This window comes from Garra rufa, chromosome 9 (assembly GCF_049309525.1).
Source record: "Garra rufa chromosome 9, GarRuf1.0, whole genome shotgun sequence".
Taxonomy (NCBI): domain Eukaryota; kingdom Metazoa; phylum Chordata; class Actinopteri; order Cypriniformes; family Cyprinidae; genus Garra; species Garra rufa.
In genome coordinates, this window is record NC_133369.1 from 38,917,733 (window position 1) to 38,939,433 (window position 21,701).

The 21,701-nt window shown below is 41.8% G+C and overlaps 1 protein-coding gene across 1 annotated transcript in view; it reads right to left on the minus strand.

Annotated features, from left to right (window-relative positions):
• hacl1 (2-hydroxyacyl-CoA lyase 1) overlaps positions 1-21,701 on the minus strand; it is a 32,967-nt gene that overhangs the window by 9,266 nt on the left and 2,000 nt on the right. Inside the window, exons 2-15 of the mRNA XM_073846846.1 lie at positions 20,713-20,817; positions 20,569-20,609; positions 20,411-20,491; positions 19,610-19,682; positions 19,094-19,171; positions 18,284-18,378; positions 18,027-18,139; positions 17,811-17,946; positions 15,942-16,047; positions 15,760-15,843; positions 14,308-14,406; positions 14,035-14,189; positions 1,543-1,701; positions 1,321-1,428 (exon numbers count right to left, since the gene is read on the minus strand). Coding sequence (XP_073702947.1) covers positions 1,321-1,428; positions 1,543-1,701; positions 14,035-14,189; positions 14,308-14,406; positions 15,760-15,843; positions 15,942-16,047; positions 17,811-17,946; positions 18,027-18,139; positions 18,284-18,378; positions 19,094-19,171; positions 19,610-19,682; positions 20,411-20,491; positions 20,569-20,609; positions 20,713-20,817 — 1,433 coding nt within the window. The remainder of the gene's footprint in view (positions 1-1,320; positions 1,429-1,542; positions 1,702-14,034; positions 14,190-14,307; positions 14,407-15,759; positions 15,844-15,941; positions 16,048-17,810; positions 17,947-18,026; positions 18,140-18,283; positions 18,379-19,093; positions 19,172-19,609; positions 19,683-20,410; positions 20,492-20,568; positions 20,610-20,712; positions 20,818-21,701) is intronic.

Genomic DNA, 21,701 nt, shown 5'->3' on the forward strand with positions numbered 1-21,701 from the left:
AATTTGCTATTTTATCTTTAATCCAAGGTTAATCATAGATTAGTAGTACTACAGTCGTGGCCAAAATTTTTGAGAATGACAAATATTAGTTTTCACAAAGTTTGCTGCTCAACTGCTTTTAGATCTTTGTTTCAGTTATTTCTGTGATGTACTGAAATATAATTACAAGCACTTCATACTTTTTAAAGGCTTTTATCGACAATTACATGACATTTATGCAAAGAGTCAGTGTTTGCAGTGTTGGCCCCTCTTTTTCACGACCTCTGCAATTCGACTGGGCATGCTCTCAATCAACTTCTGGGCCAAATCCTGACTGATAGCAACCCATTCTTTCATAATCACTTCTTGGAGTTTGTCAGAACTCGCCTATTGAGGATTGACCACAAGTTCTCAATGGGATTAAGATCTGGGGAGTTTCCAGACCATGGACCCAAAATTTCAACGTTTTGGTCCCCGAGCCACTTAGTTATCACTTTTGCCTTATGGCACGGTGCTCCATCGTGCTGGAAAATGCATTGTTCTTCACCAAACTGTTGTTGGATTGTTGGAAGAAGTTGCTGTTGGAGGGTGTTTTGGTACCATTCTTTATTCATGGCTGTGTTTTTGGGCAAAATTGTGAGTGAGCCCACTCCCTTGGATGAGAAGCAACCCCACACATGAATGGTCTCAGGATGCTTTACTGTTGGCATGACACAGGACTGATGGTAGCGTTCACCTTTTCTTCTCCGGACAAGCCTTTTTCCAGATGCCCCAAACAATCGAAAAGAGGCTTCATCAGGGAATATGACTTTGCCCCAGTCCTCAGCAGTCCATTCGCCATACTTTTTGCAGAAGATCAATCTGTCCCTGATGTTTTTTTTGGAGAGAAGTGGCTTCTTTGCTGCCCTTCTTGCCACCAGGCCATCTTCCAAAAGTCTTGGCCTCACTGTTCGTGCAGATGCGCTCACACCTGCCTGCTGCCATTCCTGAGCAAGCTCTGCACTGATGGCACTCCGATCCCGCAGCTGAATCCTCTTTAGGAGACGATTCTGGCGCTTGCTGGACTTTCTTGGACTCCCTGAAGCCGCCTTAACAATGCACTGGAAAGTTTTTTTCGGGATTAAGTTCATTTTCATGGCAAAGATTTCATGGCAAGGTAATTCTCAAAACTTTTGGCCACGACTGTACACACATTTTACTAGGCAGCCTGCAATGGTTAAAATAAAATCTGCAATACTGCAATACAAGATAAAATTCTAATTTGTTTCGGTCTCTTCCTAGGGTTCATTCTTTGGGCACCCAGAATGAACCCAGACCATTCCTTTCATCCTTTTGACTCACATGGTGGTCATGTCTCCCATCTTTTCCATCTGTTTCCATGTCTCTGGATCCACTCCACTGTAGATGCCATTGTTGTTGATTACTATGATGACGACTGGCAGTTTATACCTATTTAGCAATGCAGAGTGATTATAGTGACACAAAAGCAAGAGGCGTATTTTAACATTATGCACACTGCACAAATGCCCCATAGATGGAGCTGTAGGTAGATGTATCATTTACCTGCACATGGTTTCCACCTCCATGCCAGAGAAACCGAAGGCGCTGTCTCCCTCTATACACACCACTCTCTGAGCGCTCTTCTGCGTCTGCTCCAAAACTGCTGCTGCGATGGCAAATCCTGGACCCACCCCCATAGTGCCAAAAGTACCGGCATCTAACCTGTTAAGACATTCAGGTTACTGCTCTGGACAACATCACACAGGTAGAACTCAACATTTAATAGAATTATCTTGTTTTAGCATCTGAACTATGGCATGTTCTTGAAATTTGTAAGAAAAAGTCAAAAGAATCATGCAGAAATCAGTGTTGTATTGCTAAACTGAAATGTGCGTTCTGTCTTGTTATTTCTGTGATCTAAATGTAACAAATATTTTTTGTTATGTAAACATAAGTTGTTTCCTATGGAAGCCTGCTTCTGCCACTGAATAAAAAATAAAAATGTTTTTTGTAACTTTTTATCTCACAATTCTGACTTGTTTTCCTCACAACTGTGAGTTTACTTCTCGCAATTTCTCACAATTGCGAGTAATAAACTCAGAATTTTGAGATATGAACTCACAATTCTGAGAAATTAAGACAGAACTGTGTGATATAGGCCCAGTTTCACAGAGAGATCTTAGGCTAAACCAGGATTAGGCCATAGTTCAATTAGGACATTTAAGTAATTTTTATTAACATGCCTTCGAAAAAATATTACAGATGTGCATCTTGAGACAAAACAAAGGCACTGATATATTTTAAGATGAGTCAGTGCAAGTTTCTTTTAGTTGAAACAGCTCAGACTTACATTTTAGTCTGGGACTAGGCTTAAGCCTTGTCTGTGAAATCGGCGGATAAAGTCAGAAATGCAAAATATAAACTTGCAAATCTGATTTTTTTTTTTTTCAGAATTGTGTGATGAAACTTACAATTGCCAGTTACAAAGTCAGAATTGCGAGTTTATATCAGTCATATCAGTCTTTTTCCCCCTCAAACTTTATAACTCGCAATTGCGAGTTTATATCTCACAATTCTGAGAAAATTCAGAACTGCATGAAAAAAGTCAGAATTGAATATATAAACTCGCAATTATGAGAAAAAAGTTGCAATTATGCAAAAAAAAAAATGTTAAAAGTTTTATCTTGCACTTCTGACTTTATTTTTCACAACTGTGAGTTTATATCTTGCATTTGAAAAACAAAGTCAGAATTGAGTTCATATCTTGCAATTTTGACTTTAGAAATTGCAACAATTCTGAGAAAAAAAGTCCTAGTTCATATAGTTCATATCTTAGTTAATATCTCAAATTCTGACTTTAAAAGTCACAGGGTTTCTGCAGATATGAACAAGTGAAATTTAAGACTTTTTAAGACCTTTTTAATACCACCCTATATGAAATTTAAGACCTAAACCTGTAATGGAAATAGATATTATATTACATGCATACATGTAATATTCAATGTGTTTAATGTAAAAAGTAAACACAATTTCATGGCTGTCATAAATTAAATTTATTACTACGATATACAGTGAACTTTTCATATCAGCAAATACTATTCCACACAAAATATCCCCATAAAAGTACCACTAGAAATATCTGATGTAAAAAAAAAAAAATTCTGAAGCAATATTTTCATCAGTGCTGTATTAGCTTTTACATCTTAAATCTGCATATTTGATTTACCTTTGCAAAGGCCTTTTTTTACTTTTGAAATGCATGCATCACCTTTGAAATTTATTTTATGAAATTATCAATAAATTCTAAATGGCTGTTAGCAGTGAGATTACATAATTTACACAGCAAAATTAAAAGTGAGATTAATGTTTTAAATACATTTATTGATTTATAAATATATACATTAGAAATGTTGGGTGTGGAGGCATACTTTTAAACACACTAAACTACCAGCAGGTGGCGGTAAGTCACTTCATGAGCGAGTTATTTCAACTGATTCGAGCAAAACGCTGAATCATAGCAAAACGTTACTAGGAGAATGCTTCTGCTAATGTTGCATATTGTCTAATAAGTAACTACTTGACTAACTACTTTTTTATTTGAGCTAAAATTAATGTAACATCTGTAATTGTGAGAATTTTCAGCAAAAAGCTCACTTGGTATATTACTGAACTATATCATGTTATAAATAAACTATACATTTGAAATTTTTACCTCAGTGTGTTTCTTTAGAGTGCTGTTACATTCATTTGTTTTAAAGTGTGTCACAAATAGACCAAAAAATACTCTAACCATTATCAATTTCTGTTTATGTTGAATGTTTAAAAATATGAATCTTTCTTGCCTTTCGATGCTTCGCTAGTTGTTTTTGTCACTTCAGTTTTAATCAGGCGGTTTGTTCGGTCGGGCAAGTAAAAAAAAAAAAAAAAAAAAACATTTTAAAAGTATCACGTAGACTGGCGGACAAGCTCGGCCTATATTTCTATTATTATTGATAACATTGGTCGTTTGACTTGTATTCTGCTACTGCGATTCTGAAGACGCAGTAACTTCCACAGAGGGAGAAAAAAATCTAGTTGTTAGCAACTGGCCTTAGCCAAGCCCTACAGTATATTCAGTTTTTTCAAACTAAGTATCGCTAAACTTACACTTCCCCATGGCTAAAAAGTTAAATCCATTTTACTTCCGCGTTACAATCCGAGAGAGACTCGCGCCAATAACAGAAAGCTGATTGGCTATTGCATGCTGGTCTCATTTGTAGTTTAAATACAGCAAATTATATTTGGAAAAGTGAAATAAAGAACTACAACACCATGGAAACAACAAAAAGATAATTTAAATGAGCATTAGAGGTAGCGTTACATGGACATCGGAAAAATAAGACCTGTGTAAAATTATTTAAGACCTAGAACATCGAATTTAAGACTTTTTAAGGCCTAAAATTTAGATTTTAAAATTTTAGACTTTTTAAGACCCCGCGGAAACCCTGAGTCAGCATTGTGAGAAAAAAAGGTTGCAATAACCTTTTTTATTTTTTATTCAGTGGCAGAAACGGCCTTCCATAGTTTCCTCATGATCCAAACATAAGTTGTTTTTTAATCTAAAAAACTAAAATATTTTTTCTTGTCATCTAAACATAAAATTCGTTTTCTCATAATTATTTTTCATGATCTAAACATAACAAAAGTTGTTTTTAGCTCACAACTTTCTTACAGCAGCACAAAAAACTGCTGCTCTCCATTTATCTCAATAGCCACAAACCATTTCTTTTATTGAAAATGTCACATCAGAGCTGCCTTAAAATTAGCCACTGTTGGCACACATTGTGTTTTTTATGTTGTCTGTTTATTTGTGATTCTAAATCATCTGAGTTGGTATTAGGGCTGTCCCCGAATAGTCGAAGATTCGATGCATCGATATGCGGAGCCTGATTCGACCACGGACCACCGATCTCACAGTCGAATCTTCGCGGGTGAAACGAGCATCATACCATTTTGCCAATATGGGGGTGCTCAATGTCTAATTGCACACAGAACTACTGGTTTTGTACGGTTATATTAAGTTATATACAGCCTTTGATTATGATAATGCAGTAAAAACAAAAGTGAAAAGAAAGAAGCGTTCAATTAATATTTTTAACGTGTTTGTGAATAAATCCAACCACCCCTGTGACTAATTTAATTTTCACTTTCCCTGATGCATGAGAGATGAGGACCATCTTGACGGCAGGGATGGCGGCGATCACACCGAACGCGTTTTTGCAGTTGGAGGCACCTCTTTTGAATGGTTTTCTGTTGGCAGTGAGCGTTCTGCAAGCTGTTTATGCGCCCCCGGCGCCTCGCGTTTTTGCCGCCTGCTGCGCCTCGCGTTTTGCAGGCGCGCTCTGAGTGCCTGAAGTTGAAAAAAAAATCAACTCTGAGCGGAAAAACCATAGACATATATAGAGAGTAGACGCCCCATCGACCGATACTCCCTACTGGCGCTGACGAGACGTGGGGCCGCCATCTTGGACCGGTCACCCGCTCCACTCAGTGTAATCTGTTTGGCAGGTGTAATGAGCTGTCAACGCATTTAATTAATCATACCTCGCGGAATACCGAACTGATTTTCACGCAGGGTTTTTTTTTGCTGCAAAGGTCATAAATATAGCAGTGATACATGACACATGGTTTGGCATATTTTAATATTGATAGTGAGCTTAACAGTAATATAATGAATATCACCGTTCCTGTGATAGTATTGGGTCTTTTAAGAGGGTAAAGACTTACAACATAGTTTTATTCTATTTTCATTTGGATGTTTATTAATTTTACATTGTTGTTCATTACTGATATTCTCCTTAATGTAGTCTTACCATGCTGTTATTATATTTTGTTGTGATGGGAAAATGAAGCTTTTCGAAGCACTGAGGCTTTCCCCTCAACTGCTTTTCAACACGTTGCACACTAATGACATCTTGTGGTCAAAGGTGGAAAAAGTTGCCTTTGCGTCCCAGATATCAAAGCGATTTTGGACAGTTTCATCAAATACGTCAATTTGTGCTACGAAAACTGTCAGAAATAAAAAAAATAAATGTCATTTTACTTGAATTAATCTGTAAATAAACTTTTTTTTATAAAATTCTAAAAGTATAAGCATGGTTTATGTAGTTAAGTTGACTAATATTATTATTAATTAGAAGCAAGGATGACTACAAAATTAACATGCACAAAACTACACATGTACATATTTATTCGTATTATGATTTATTCTTAACAAAAAGCGAATGACACTTGAAACGCGTTATTTGTATCAGAATATGAAGCAGTCACGTGGTTTTGGCTTAAGCTCCGGTACAGTGCTTCACTGTGAGATGTTTCGTTTTTTTGATACAAGCTTCGAAGTTTTGGTGTTAAACGTCACAAAACTAATATTTTTGCTTGAATTGACATTGTTTATTATTGCTGTTTTCCCTCGTTTTCATTATGCTATTGACTGAATTGACGTTGTTCATTTTTGCTATTCTCCTTATTAGCTATAATCTGACATCTCAATCTGTTCCCTGTTAAATTTAAGTATTATATTGTTTTGTATTTGTCACTTTGTACAAAAGCGCAACCATAACCATATGAGGTGTAGGCTATGATAGGAATTTTGCAAATCACACACTATAAATATGATAGAGAAGCAGAAACAGATAGTGACGGTAAAGGTATTTTAATGAGTTGAAGAAACACTATATTACATTAGAGTCTACTTGGAGTATTTCATTCTCTCTCGCTCACACACACACACACACACACACACACACACACACACACACACACACACACACACACACACACCTATCCTTCAGGCATGTTCTCTCACTTCTGCTGCTGCTACGCAATGTAATGAATTCCAGAGTATGCCCGGTCCAAGATGGCGGCCGCATTTCTCGTTTCCAGCTGCCAATGTGGCGTCTATCTCTATTATGTCTATGGGAAAAACGCCCAACGTCATTCGCGTTCTTTTCCATTGTCCAATCGAATGAATGGAGAGGCGGGCCTTCTGTTGTGATGGCGAAAGTTTACCGTTGCTTAAAAAGTCAGGAGACTGCAAGAAATGGAGGAGAAACCTTTGGTGTCTATCGTGGGTAACCCGGAGCTGTATTATTTAGGGTTTCTGCTAATATGACAGTTTACTCAACAGCAAAAAACTAAGATTTTAGAGCGCTCGCGCTATAATCCTTTGAATTGACTGACAGGACAGCTGTTTTGGTCGTTGCTTAGCAACATAAAAAAACGTACTCGGTTACTAACGTAACCTCGGTTCTCTCTAGAGAGGGAACGAGTACTGCGTAAGAAGTATCTTACGCTAGGGGAAAATCCTTTTCTGCGAGATATTGAAGCCAAAAATTATCCTTAATTTTGAAATAATGTAAAGCGCGTTGCAGCAGCATACAGACATAGGCGAAACAGCTTGCGCGCCTATTGGCTGCTCTGCGGCAACTGCAGCAGCCTATTAGAGCGAGGCCTGACGCGACGCCAGATCCAATGGGGGCATTTCGCGCCCTTTGCGTCGCTTCGCGCCCTTTTCGTAGCTTCCCGCCTAAAAGGGCGTGGTCTAGACCTATAAATATCGCTCATAGGCAGCTATTATCTGGTTTTTCATCATCAAAGCAACCAGAGCGTGCGCATGCACGGCAAGATACGCAGTACTCGTTCCCTCTCTAGAGAGAACCGAGGTTACGTTAGTAACCGAGTACGTTCTCTTACTAGAGGAAACGAGTACTGCGTAAGAAGTATCTTACGCTAGGGGACCCAGTGTAAAACGCCGTGCATGCTGAGATCTGACACCAAAGACCCAAGGGCGAAAGCCCGGGGTTCATACAGTTCATAATCACCTATAGAACTCACAGGGAGTCCGGGGAAGAGGGAGGGGCAACGCCGCACTCTTCCACATAGTGCAGCGTCACTCAGACGCTAAGAAAACGTACATACAGGGCGGGGTTACGGCCTGAGCTGACGTAAGAATAAGGGTCTTCACACAGTTTGCTCAGACACATCTTGTGCTATCACTTTCACTGTCGACCCTAGAGCTGTGCTCAGTAGACGCAGCATTCCGAGCTGATAACATCAGGTCAGACAACACTGAACATCTAGACTGACAGCAATCTGGCCTGTAAGGCGGGAACCTCCAGGTTGTAAAACCTTATAAATGTAGACGGAGAGGCCCAGCCCGCCGCCGTACAAATATCTTGCAAGGCAATCCCACTCGACCACGCCCACGATGAGGCCACGCCCCTCGTGGAATGTGCTCTGACACCTAGCGGGCACTGCATGCCCTTGGAAGCATATGCCAACGCAATAGCATCAACTATCCATCTGGATAAGCTCTGTTTCGACGCGGCCAGTCCCTTGGGACGCCCGTAAAACGAAACAAAAAGCTGCTCTGTCTGTCTAAAAGCAGACGAGCGAGACACGTAAGCTCGTAATGCCCTGACTGGGCATAGGAGGCTCGCGTCCGTTTCCTCATCATTGACCGGTAGGGCTGACAGCGCGATGACCTGTGCCCTAAACGGTGTGTTGAGTGATTTTGGAACGTAACCATGTTTGTGTTTGAGTATGACTTTAGAGTCATTAGGTCCAAATTCCATGCACGTCGCGCTCACAGAGAGTGCGTGCAAATCCCCTATGCGCTTCACTGAAGCGAGAGCCAGCAGAAACACGGTCTTAAGAGACAGGTATTTCAAATCAATAGTCTGCAGAGGCTCGAATGGTCCACCTTTCATGGCCTCTAGTACCACAGAAAGGTCCCATACGGGGACTGTGGGAGGTCTGGGGGGATTTAGTCTTCCAGCTCCCTTCAGGAAGCGAATAACTAAATCGTTCCTTCCTATTGACTGACCTAGCGTTGTGCTCGAGAACGCTGTTATGGCCGCCACATAGACTTTGAGCGTGGACGGGGTTCTGCCCTTGTCCAGCAGCTCTTGTAGAAAGGAAAGCACCTCCATCACACCACAGTTAGTGGGTGACGAGCCGCGAGCTGCGCACCAGCCCGAAAACACTGACCATTTTGAGGAATAGAGCCGTCTCGTAGACGGGGCTCTAGCCTGCGTGATCGTGTTTAATAGTCCTTTAGGGAGTTCATCATATATTCGCTGGTGGCCCAGACATGAAGGGACCACAGCTCTGGGTGAGGATGCCAAATCGAGCCGCTGGCCTGAGAGAGAAGGACTCTCCTCACTGGTATCGGCCACGGGACAGTGCTCGTCAGCTGCATCAGCGTTGGGAACCAGGGCTGGTTTTCCCAAAACGGCGTTATCAGCAGTATTGAACATCCTTTTTCCCTGACCCTCTCTATCACCTGAGGTAGGAGAGAGACGGGGGGAAAAGCATAGAGATGACGGCGGGGCCATTCGTGGGCCAGCGCGTCTCTGCTTTTTGAGTAAAATTCCAGACAGTGAGCGTTGTTCGGAGACGCAAACAGGTCTACTTCCGCTCTGCCGAATTTCTTCCACAGTAGTTGTACTGTCTGTGGGTGTAGAGACCATTCGCCTGCTGGAACATTGTTCCTGGACAGTCTGTCTGGCCCTATGTTTAGAAGCCCCGGCACATGCGCTGCTTTCAGCGAGCGCAGGTTGCGCTGAGCCCATACCAGGAGGCGTTCTGCAAGTCTGTATAGGTTTTTGGACCTGAGACCGCCCTGGCGATTTATATAGGAAACCACTGACATGTTGTCCGAGCGGACTAATACATGGTTTCCTTTTATTTGGGGACAGAAGCGCATCAGCGCGTTCTGTACTGCCAACATTTCGAGGCAGTTGATATGCAGGAGCTTTTCCCGTTCTGACCACTGGCCAAAAGACGGTCTGCCCTCGAGCAGAGCCCCCCATCCCGAGGTGGACGCGTCCGTAGACACCACTTTTATTCTCGAGGAAGTCCCCAGGCTTACACCTAACTGGTACCAGTCGATTGCTCTCCACGGATTCAGGGCTGTGACACATTACTGATTGACCGTGATACAAAGCCGACCGGGCGCCCACGCTTGACGCGGGACGCGCGCTTTCAGCCAGAACTGCAGTGGGCGCATACATAGCAGACCCAGCTGCAGAACTGATGACGCTGAGGCCATGAGACCCAGCATTTTCTGAAATTTTTTGAGCGGGACAGACGCGCCGCAGCGGAACGAGCCCGCTGTGCGCTGAATGTCTGCTGCGCGCTGTGGTGACAGCCGCGCTATCATTGACAGCGAGTCCAATTCTGTGCCCAGGAAGGAAGTTTTCTGACTGGGGGACAGTGAGCTCTTCGCCCAATTGACTCTGAGACCCAAATTCTCGAGGTGATCGAGTAACATGGTCGTATGCTGTACAAGCACTGAGCGAGACTGCGCTAGAATCAGCCAATCGTCCAAATAGTTCAGTATGCGCACGCCTTTCAGTCTGAGAGGAACGAGCGCTGAGTCCATGCACTTCGTAATGTACGGGGTGCCTGGGACAAACCGAACGGCAGGACTGTGTACTGATATGCCTGGCCCTCGAAGGCGAGTCTCAAAAATCGCCTGTGACGTGACGCTATCTGTATTTGAAAATACGCGTCTTTCAGATCCACTGACACGAACCAGTCTCCTTGGCGAACTTGCGCGAGGATTTTTCTGGTCGTGAGCATCCTGAACCGACGCTTCACCAACGCTTTGTTCAGTTGCCTTAGATCTAATATGGGTCTGTGACCCCCGTCTTTTTTCGGTACCAGGAAATATCTGCTGTACAGCCCCCCTTCGCTTTGAGCTTGAGAAAGGGGCTCTATGACCCCTTTGCTCAATAGTTTCGCCACTTCGGCTCGAAGCAGGTGTGCTGCTTCTGTCTGCATTGTGGTCTCGACGCGCGCTGTATAGCGGCGCGGGCGTCGGTGAAACTGTAGCGAATAGCCTCCTTTTATAATGTCCAGCACCCATTTCGAGACCCCTGGAAGCTTTTCCAATGCGTTTGCATGAATAGCTAGAGGCTGAATACGAAGCGCGCTCCGTTCTTTCATTAACGGAGTGGTTTCGGTATGCTGTGGCACCAGAGACGTGCTCGTGACATTCGGGGCGTGGGGCACGCTGATAGCGGGAACTATTATGTCTGTGTGTGTATGTGGTTGTGTGGCAACAGGCACATTTAACACACTGCAAACACCGTTCGCCTGCATACACGTTAGTTTCGTTTGTACAGAAACCTTTTGACGTGCATAATGTGATGTCTGTGGGCACTGTTAAGTGGACACGTTTACCACATGTGAAGCGCAATCGATCTGAGCCGATTTTATGTTCGCAGGGTCTGTATGACAGGTTGTGCTTGTGTGTAGAAATGAGCACTGGAGGAGTGGGCATTTTTGACTACACGTGAAACACCATCGGCCGTGGCCGGGACTCCAGAAAATACACTCTATTGGGGGTTTATCTGGGTAGCCGTGAAAACAACCTTTGTGTGCAGGCAAGCGGGCGACAGAACCGGCTTGTTGGCTGCAGCAAACACTGGAACAGTCACATTTAACACACTCCAAACATCGTTCGCTTGCATGGAGCGAATGCACGCTGATTTCATGCAAAAAGTGCTCGTGATATTTGAGGCATGGGGCACGCTGATAGCGGGAACTATTATGTCTGTGTGTGGATGTGGCTGTGGGGCAGCGGGCACATTTAACACACTCCAAACAACGTTCGCCTGCGTAGAGCGAATGCACTTTTGGTTTCGTTTTCACAGAAACCGTTTGACGTGCATAATGTGGTGTCTGTGGCCACTGTGAAGCGGGCATATTTACCACGTGTGAAGCGCAATCGATCTGAGTCGATTTTATGTGCGCTGTGCTTGTGTGTAGAGATGAGCACTGCTAGTGGGCATTCTTACACGTGAAACACCATCGGCCGTGGCCGGTTGTGAAGCGCAATCGATCTGTGTCGATTTTATGTGCGCTGTGCTTGTGTGTAGAGATGAGCACTGCTAGTGGGCATTCTTACACGTGAAACACCATCGGCCGTGGCCGGTTGTGAAGCGCAATCGATCTGTGTCGATTTTATGTGCGCTGTGCTTGTGTGTAGAGATGAGCACTGCTAGTGGGCATTCTTACACGTGAAACACCATCGGCCGTGGCCGGTTGTGAAGCGCAATCGATCTGTGTCGATTTTATGTGCGCTGTGCTTGTGTGTAACGTTAGAGATGAGCACTGGTTAGTGGGCATTCTTACGACACATGAAACACCATCGGCCGTGGCCGGGACACCAGACAATACACTTTATTGGGGGTTTATCTGTGTAGCCGTGGGAACGACTTTTGTGTGCAGGCAAACGGGCGACGGAGCCGGTTTGTTGGCTGCAGAAAACACTGGAACAGTCACATTTCCTGGAACTGGACGAGCGAATAACTTTGGTGGGGGTCCGGCAACAGCGGGACTCGTACACCGTCGTTTTCCCAGTTGTGCTAGGACGATTTCGGAGGCTCAGGTTTCAACTCAATCCTGGGCCGCGGGCCGCGTCTGGCGGGGCGGCGGCCAGACGAGAAAAACGTCAGAAAGCGTTAACCACGGGTGCCTCTCAGCAACGGTGAGAGACCATGTTACGCAGCGCTGACGCGGCTAGGCGGCGGCGAAAGCGCGGCGAAGCAGGTTTGACGTCTGACGGCAAGCTTTAGAGGGGAGGGCCGACTTAGCACGCCGTCCAGCGGAGGGCAGACATAAGTGGGCTGCTATCGCCTCTTCTGAGCAGCATGCGCGTTCCCGCTTTGGCGGGAAACGGAAATCAGAATCAGTAACCTCTTCCTCCTTCATGGCCCCCCTCGTCAGCGGCGTCGATGGAAGCGGTGGCAGACAGCGGCCGCTTTACGTCCGGAACAGAGGCTGACGAGGTCGATGAAGCAGGCGGGCGAACCGGCGAGCTTTGTCGGCTGGGGGGAGTGTCCGGGGCCCGCTGGGCACGGCGCTTTTTACGGCGCTACACCGCGGCGGGCGGGGGAGCAGTCTCAGTGAAGAAGGCAAGGCAAGTCCTCAGAGTCACCATTGGCATCTGCACGAGCCGTATGAAGGCATCTTTAAAAAGACGCTTTGCTCTTTTTAGAGAAACAGTGTGTATCGCAGCGGCGACACACACTGTAGATTATAAAGGATATAGGCGCCGGAAAGCGCAGCAGGAAGGCACGGAAGGCGGCGTGGCCAGCAGCTTCGGTGGCTCGTCCCGCTGAGATGCTTGCAGTCAAACGGCGGCTTCTTATCCGGCTCCAGCGATGCGTGTGCTTCGCTTGAAGGATGAAAAATCAGATAATAGCTGCCTATGAGCGATATTTATAGGTCTAGACCACGCCCTTTTAGGCGGGAAGCTACGAAAAGGGCGCGAAGCGACGCAAAGGGCGCGAAATGCCCCCATTGGATCTGGCGTCGCGTCAGGCCTCGCTCTAATAGGCTGCTGCAGTTGCCGCAGAGCAGCCAATAGGCGCGCAAGCTGTTTCGCCTATGTCTGTATGCTGCTGCAACGCGCTTTACATTATTTCAAAATTAAGGATAATTTTTGGCTTCAATATCTCGCAGAAAAGGATTTTCCCCTAGCGTAAGATACTTCTTACGCAGTACTCGTTCCCTCTAGTAAGAGAACCGCAGCACACTGCTCTTTCATTAAAAGTCACCAAAAAAGGCAGTGCTGTGCGCCTCGCGTTTTTAGAACTAAAAGACGCGTTCTGTGTTTTTATTTAAACCTAAATAAGTTTGTCTGTCAGTTGGCAGGCAGTTTTGGTCGCTTATAAAATAAAATAAAAATAGTTTTACCCTCCTGCTGACTATAGTGTCGTGCCCCTCCCAACCCATTCACACACGCACATAAGCCTAGATGATTCGACTATCGGTCGACTATAGAAAGATTCGAAAATTCTGATTCGACTATGAAAATTCATAGTCGGGGACAGCCCTAGTTGGGATTATTAACAATTCATTTCAAGAAGAATAATTCATAATCCAACTGAAACCAATCCCAGCTCTGAATCTGGACCGCTAAGTGGTTCTTTAGTCTTTTAAATACATAGGACATTGTCTCTTGTCCAGCTGCGAAAAGTGGCACAGGAAAATGACTTGTACCTGTGCCGTGGGAGGTAATTAAGCAGCATGGTGCGGCCGATGTCCATAGTGTTCGCTCCTTCGCTCACTATGATGCAGTCTTTGGGCAGGAGCTCAGAAATGTGGTGGAACGCTGTGTAGTAGTTCATGGGCAGAGTGGACTGGAGAGCAAGACTCTGTGGAAAACAATAGTAACGGTTTACTTAATTCCATAAATGTTAAACGTACAGTTTACATGTTTATTGAAAACAGCCAATGCTGTTTCATTACATTAGAAGTATGACACAAGCTCACCTTTGACATCTGAGCATTGGCAGTCATTTTCTCCTTCAGTGTTGACCACCATTGTGAATCAGAAGGAAATCTCCACTTTGATCTTACAGTTTCCAACAGCTTCAAACAGTGTACAAAAAAACATTTATGAGGCGTTGTTTCTCATGTTTTTTGTGATCTAAACAATGCAAGTTGTTTTTTGTAATCTAAAACATTAGTGTTTTTCTTGTGATCCAAACACAAGTTGCTTTTGTGGTTTAAACAACAAAAGTTGTTTTTTTTGTGATCAAAACATAAAATGTGTTTTCTCATGATCTAAACAAATTGTTTTTTGGGATCAAAACATAAGTGTTTTTCTTGTGAATTAGACAAAAATTGTTTTCTCATGAACTGAACATAACAAATCCAGTTGTCTTGATCAAATCGTTGTTTAGTTGTGGTGTACATACAACAAAAGCCGTTTTCTCATAATACAAACAATATTTTCTTGTAACGGCAACATAAAAACATTTTCTCACAACTTTCTCATAAAAATCAGCACATAAAAGGAAAAAAAAATCATCAAAGAATATTACATAAATCAATATAATATGCTGTATGAAATGTGCATTCTGTCTCGCTATTTCTGTGATCTAAATATAGCAAAAGATTTTTTTTTATCTAAGCATAAGTTGTTTTCTCGTGACCTAAACATGAGTTGCTTTTATGATCTAAACAAATGGTTTTATTTTCTTTTTGCTTCCATAGTATGGAAACAAAAAAATTCTATGAGGGTCAATGGTTACTGTCAACTGTTTGGTTACCATTACCAACATTCTTCAAAATATCTTCTTTTGTGTTGCGCCATGAGACTTTTGTGAATACGCATCAAAGGCTGGGATGGAAGAGAAGAAATGGTTGAATAAAGTTGTTATTTTTATTTTCTTTGCGCACAAAAAGTATTCTCGTAGCTTCATAAAATTAGGGTTGATCCAGTGACATCACATGGACTATTTTAACAAAGTCCTTACAACCTTTATGAGCCTTAAATGTGGTAGTTGTGTTGCTGTCTATGCAGTCCAGAAAACGCTTGGATTTCATCAAAAATTTCTTAATTTGTGTTCCAAGGATGAACAAATTTCTTACAGGTTTAGAACGACATGAAGGTGAGTAATTTATGACAGTTTTTTTTTGGTATAATCTTCCTAAAAAAGCAACAGAAATGTACGCTACATAATTAATTGGGGAATAATAAAGTCCCGATACTGTGGTATTACAGCTTAATTATGAACACATTGGTTTGTAGTGCAAACAGTTGTACTGTTGTAAAAGAAAAGGGAATAAATGCTACAAAACACTGAATTTCAAAAGGACGTTAAGAGTCTCTAACAGAGTCCATAGAACAAACAGAATTTCATGATACAGATGCACAGAAGTGTGTAAAACAAAAAACATTGTGTTTTATCTAAGATAACTGATGACACTGTAGATTACCTGTCTGACCACAGCTCGTATGTCTCCGAGAAGAGCAGATGTGGCTCTCACATTATTACTCAACTCTTCAGCACACAGATCCACCTGAACATATAAACCACACTGAAGATGAACTGAAGATCATTTACTCACCTTCACGGCAAAGTTGCGGAAACTTACTGAGTGTTCAAGGTGTAACTAACCTGAATGATTTTCACATGGGGACTGAATCTGGGTGGAAAACCAAAGTGCAGGATCCAATTGAGTCTGGCACCCAGCAACACTATAACATCAGCCTGCAATAAAGCTCTAGAACAGAGAGAGAAGAGCATTACAACACTCGATCTAAAAGAGCTACTGGAAAGATCAGATATAGATGTATAGTCAAGCCCTGGCAAATTCTGACTTAAAGTTACTTTTATTCAACCAGCAAGTTTTTTTATTAGAAATGACACAGACATCTCCCAGGGGATAATAAGACGATGTACAAGAGGCATCATTGTGGAATTTTTTTTTACTCATCTTTTATTTACATTTGAACAAAAAGTGGCATGTCCAAAATGTTTCATACCCTTCTCAATAATCATTAGAAAAGGCTTTATTTGCTATTACAGCAATCAAATGCTTCCTATCATTGCTGACCAGCTTTTTGCATGTCTCCACTGGTATTTTTGCCAATTTATCTTTAGCGATGAGCTCCAACTCTTTCAGGTTAGAGTGTCTCCTTGCCCTCACCCTAAACTTTAGCTCCTTCCACAGATTCTCAATTGGATTTAAGTCAGGACTCTGGCTGGGCCACTGCAAATCGTTAATGTTTTTGTCTGCTAACCATTTCTTCACCACTTTTGCTGTGTGTTTTGGGTCGTTGTTGTGCTGAAATGTCCACTGGTGCCCAAGGCCAAGTTTCTCTGCAGACTGCCTGATGTTGTTGTTGAGAATTTTGATGTATTGCTCCTTTTTCATGGTGCCGTTTACTGTGATTAGGTTCACTGGTCCACTGGCTGAAAAACACCCCCAAAACATTAGGTTCCCATTAGGGATGCACGATATGTATTGGTCGATAACTTGCGCGTTTTGTCAGTAAAGCCGGTTCTGTAATCAGCGGTAAATGCCATCAGGTGCGTGATTTCACGTTGAGCCGTATATACTACACACAGCCGTTGTTTACAGACGAGCTGCGCACATTCACACTGATAATGAACATTGCTATGCGCAGCTCGTCGGTAAACAACGGCTGTGTGTAGTATATACGGCTCAACGTGAAATCACGCACCTGATGGCATTTACCGCTGATTACAGAACCGGCTTTACTGACAAAACGCGCAAGCTTTATCGACCAATTGGTATCGGTGCATCCCTAGTTCCCATCATTATGTTTGACAGTGGGGATGGTGTTCTTAGGGTTGATGGCTTCTCCTTTTTAACGGCAAATGAATGCTACATCATTGTGGCCAAACAATAACATTTTTATTTCATCTGAGCATTCTTTGTCCAGACGAGCATTCGCAAAGGCCAAGCGGGCTTTTGTGTGCCTTATCTGGAGAAGTGGTGTCCTCCTTGGTCTGCGTCCGTGGAACCCAGCGGTGTGCAGTGTCCGTTGGACTGTCTGCCTTGAGATGTTGCCACCAGCAGAGCCCAGATTCATCAGGATGGCCTTGGTGTTGATCCTTGGATTCTTTTTTTACCTCTCTCACTATCCTCCTGGCCAGCACAGGTGTCACTTTTGGCTTCCAACCACATCCTCTGAGATATTTACAGTGCGGAACATCATGCTGTTCTTGCTTTAGAACAGCTTGGACTATTTGGAATGGTATAGAACTTCGGATTTTCCCATAGACTGTGACAGTTGAATGAATAATTTTGGACATGCAACTTTTTGTTCAAATGTAAATAAAAGCTAAGAAATATTTTTTCCACAATGATGCCTCTTGTACATCGTCTTATTATCTTTTGGGAGAAGCCTGTGTCATTTCCAGGCAAAAAAAAAAAAAACTTGCTGGTTGAATAAAAGTAACTTTAAGTCAGAATTTGCCAGGGGTATAAATATTAAGGGCTTGACTGTATATGCACACCTGGATCTGGCTGCAGCAACACAATTAGGGTGGTCATCTGGCAGTACTCCTTTCCCCATAGGTGTGGGAAGAAAAGGAATCCCAGTCATCTCCACCAGCTCCCTGAGCTCCTTCTCTGCCCTGGCATACGCCGCACCTGCAGGAGATCACAGTTTGACATTGTTTTGATCAGTTTCAGCTGTGAAGATGCCCCTCATTCAGTTCTATTCTGTTCACCTTTGCCGATGATGATCAGAGGCCTCTGAGCTGCTTTGAGCAGACGGACAGCCTGTGTGATCTCCCTGCTGTCAGCCTGACTCACAGGAGGAGCAGGACAGCAGGAAACAAACCTAGAGAAAAATGAAGAAGTATGCAAAAAACATTTGCACATTTCAGCATACAAAAAAAAGAGTGATCAATTAGTGATCATAAAATACAGCTGGTTATGAAGCTCCCTATGCTATGATAAGTGTTTTATTGTACATAAAGCTCACCTGACACTGGTCCGGTCTATTTTGGCATTGACCATGTCTCCAGCTATGTCTATGTAGGATGCTCCCGGACGGCCATAAATGCTACTTCTTACAGCCTGACAAAAAACAAAACAGACACATACACATGCATGCATGTTAGGTTTTTTAATGTTTTATGGGGACATTCCATAGGGGTAATGTTTTTTTATACTGTACAAACTGTATTTTCTACCCCCTTACCCTTACCCTACACCTAAACCCAACATCACAGATTTTTAAAAATTTAATTCTGTATGATCTTTAAGCTTGTTTCCTCATGGGGACCAAAAAATGTCCCCATAAAGACAAGGATTTTGGATATTGCCATCTTTGGTGGAACATTTTGTCACATACACACAAAAACATCCCATTTACTACAGAACATAGGGCATTGTACAATTTGCATACACTACAAGCATTATATGTACAGACCCCATGAAATGTTTGACAAACAGTGTTATTTTAGTATTATTCATTATGGTATTTATTGATATATTATTTGAATTTGTTTTTAGTTTTGTTTTTTCCTTTTTTAATTTTAGTAATTTATTTATTTATTTATTTTTTAATTTTGTTTTTTTATATATTTGCATTGAGGTTTAATATATTTCTATTTCAGTTTTAGTAATTTTAGTATTTTAACTCAAACTTATTTTATTCCAGTTAGTTTTTGATTCCAGTTCAAGTTTTTGATCCAATATTTCAGTTTTATTTCAAATAAAGAAAATTATTTTTAAAAGATTTAGTTTTAGTTGGTAATAACAACTCTGGAAAAAAATGTTTGTTATTTACTTTTTCAACTACGGCCGGTATCATCTCAAGGCTGCTTGGTCGAGCAGAAAACTTGCTATACAGACGACAAGCTTCAACCTGATGAAGAACAAGAAAAGAGTATTAGAGACACTAGAAAAATTAATAAAAATGACTATGTTTCTGTCCTTAAAAAGAAACTTAAAGGCATAGTTCACCCAAAAATGAAAATTCTGTCATTAATTACTGACCCTCATGTTGCTCCAAACCTGTAAGACCTTCGTTTATCTTCGGAACACAAATTAAGATATTTTTGATGAAAACTGAGAGCCTTCTGACCCTGCATAAACAACAAGGGTCCTACCATGGTGAATGATAAATGAAGGTCTTATGGGTTTGGAACGACATGAGAGTAAGTAATTAATGACAGAATTTAAATGTTTTGGTTGAAGAAATCTTCAAATATTGTAAATATATTTTGTGAATTGTTGATGAAGGTATCATTTCAGAATCAATACTGTTTTTGCACTAAAGCTAAACTTTTCCTATTAACCTTACCTGAGGAAACTCTTGAAATGCTCCTGTGGTTTCTTGGTTCCTATCAGATGAGCCGCCAATGACAATGACAGGCCTATTAATTCAAACAAGAGAAAAAAGTACAAAAACTGCCCATTTGAGATCAATTCGCTTTAATATTAAAGGAGTAGTTAACTTTCAGAACAGAAAAATTACAGATAATGTACTCACCCCCTTGTCATCCAAGATGTTCATGTCTTTCTTTCTTCAGTCGTAAGGAAATTATGTTTTCTGAGTAAAACATTTCAGGATTTCTCTCCATATAATGGACTTCTAAGGTTCCCCCGAGTTTGAACTTCCAAAATGCAGTTTAAATGCAGCTTCAAAGGGCTCTAAACGATCAGAGCCGAGGAAAGAAGGGTCTTACCTAGCAAAACAACGGGTTATTTTCTAAAAAAGAAAAAATTACAATTTACTTTATAACCTCAAATGCTAATCCTGTCTAGCTCGGCAAGACAAGCGTTCGAGATTAAAAAGTATATACGTTGTTAATGTTTTTAGAAAATAATCGATCATTTTACTAGATAAGACCCTTTTTCCTCGGCTGGGGTCATTTAGAGCACTTTGAAGCTGCATTTTGGAAGTTCAAACTCGGGGGCACCATAGAAGTCCATTATATGGAGAGAAATCCTGAAATGTTTTCCTCAAAAACACCATTTCTTTACGACTGAAGAAAGAAAGACATGAACATCTTGGATGACAAGGGGATGAGTACATTATCTGTACATTTTTGTTCTGAAAGTGAACTACTCCTTTAAGTTAATTTAGCAGTGTGGGAGCTACCAGCAGTTCACGTTAGCATTGGCCATTCCTCCAAGTGCATGAATCAGCCCAGGTCCAGACACAACCAGGCACACAGCTGGCCTGGAAAAAAAAACTTAAGTTTAGCACAAAAAGAGCACAAAAAAGTAATAATAAGAAACAAACTGACATATTCCTACCGTCCTGTCAAATACCCAATAGCAGATGCAGCATAGCAGGCCTGTTAGGAAAAAGAATATGCATGGAAAACAGTCCATGACAGTCTTCTATGTAATGAAACAGGGATGTATTTTAAATAAAAGTGAAAAGTGAGAATATCTTACTGCTTGCTCATTGCGCATGCCAATATACTTGATGCCCGCTGCTTGGGCGGCCATGGCCACCTCGATGATAGGCACGCCAACAATGCCAAACATGTACTCCACATTCTGCACATGGAGTTCAACAGAGGTAAAGACATTTCCCACAGTATTAATGTGCAGTATTCCTTTTTAATACATGAAAATGTATAATTGCATTTTACATTTTAGGATGGTGGTCACCCGAGGATGATTAGATTTTAAGGTCTTTAGCGTAACACAAAAAAACTGTTTTATAGAAACAGTGGAGGCAAAATGATTAGAACATTAGTATTTTCAGCAGCTTCACTTATATTTCACTTATATTCACTTATATTTTTATCTTTTGCTGTAGTGTGTCAGTTTACATGTCCTAACATTTATTTTGCCATTAATTGTAATAATCCAGTGAGACTTTTGTTTGCACAAGGAGTCTGACAACAGCCAGTGCTCCACACAGAGATCTGGGCCCATATTCATAAAAAAATATTAGTGCAAAGAGTTGCTCCTAGTGACAAAATTCTAAGAAAATTCTTAGCAACGTGGGTGAAAAGAAACGTTTTCTTCTTAAAATCAAAGAAAAGATCCTAGTAATGAAAAAAGTAATTCAGAAAGCATCTTAACCCTTAAAAGAGGTCTTGAGGTCCAAAATTGTTAGGAGTATGGATGAGGACTTTTAAGAGGCTTAAGAGTTTCTTTAGTGGAGAAAATTGACAAAACATGAGGAGGACAAAGAAATTTTGCACATACAATGGTACATACAGGTATAATGTTTGTGACCGATTTTATTAGAGACATGCTAACATCTCCGACATTGTGCAGAAATGCCATATGGCAACTGAAAACAATGCAACTATGCAGCAGTGATGATTTGGGTCTGTTTACAAACGTCTTTTTTTGTTTACAAACTTCTATAAGCGAAGAGATCACAGAAACAATTACAGCACTTTCAGAACCTTAATGTTTTGCTGTTA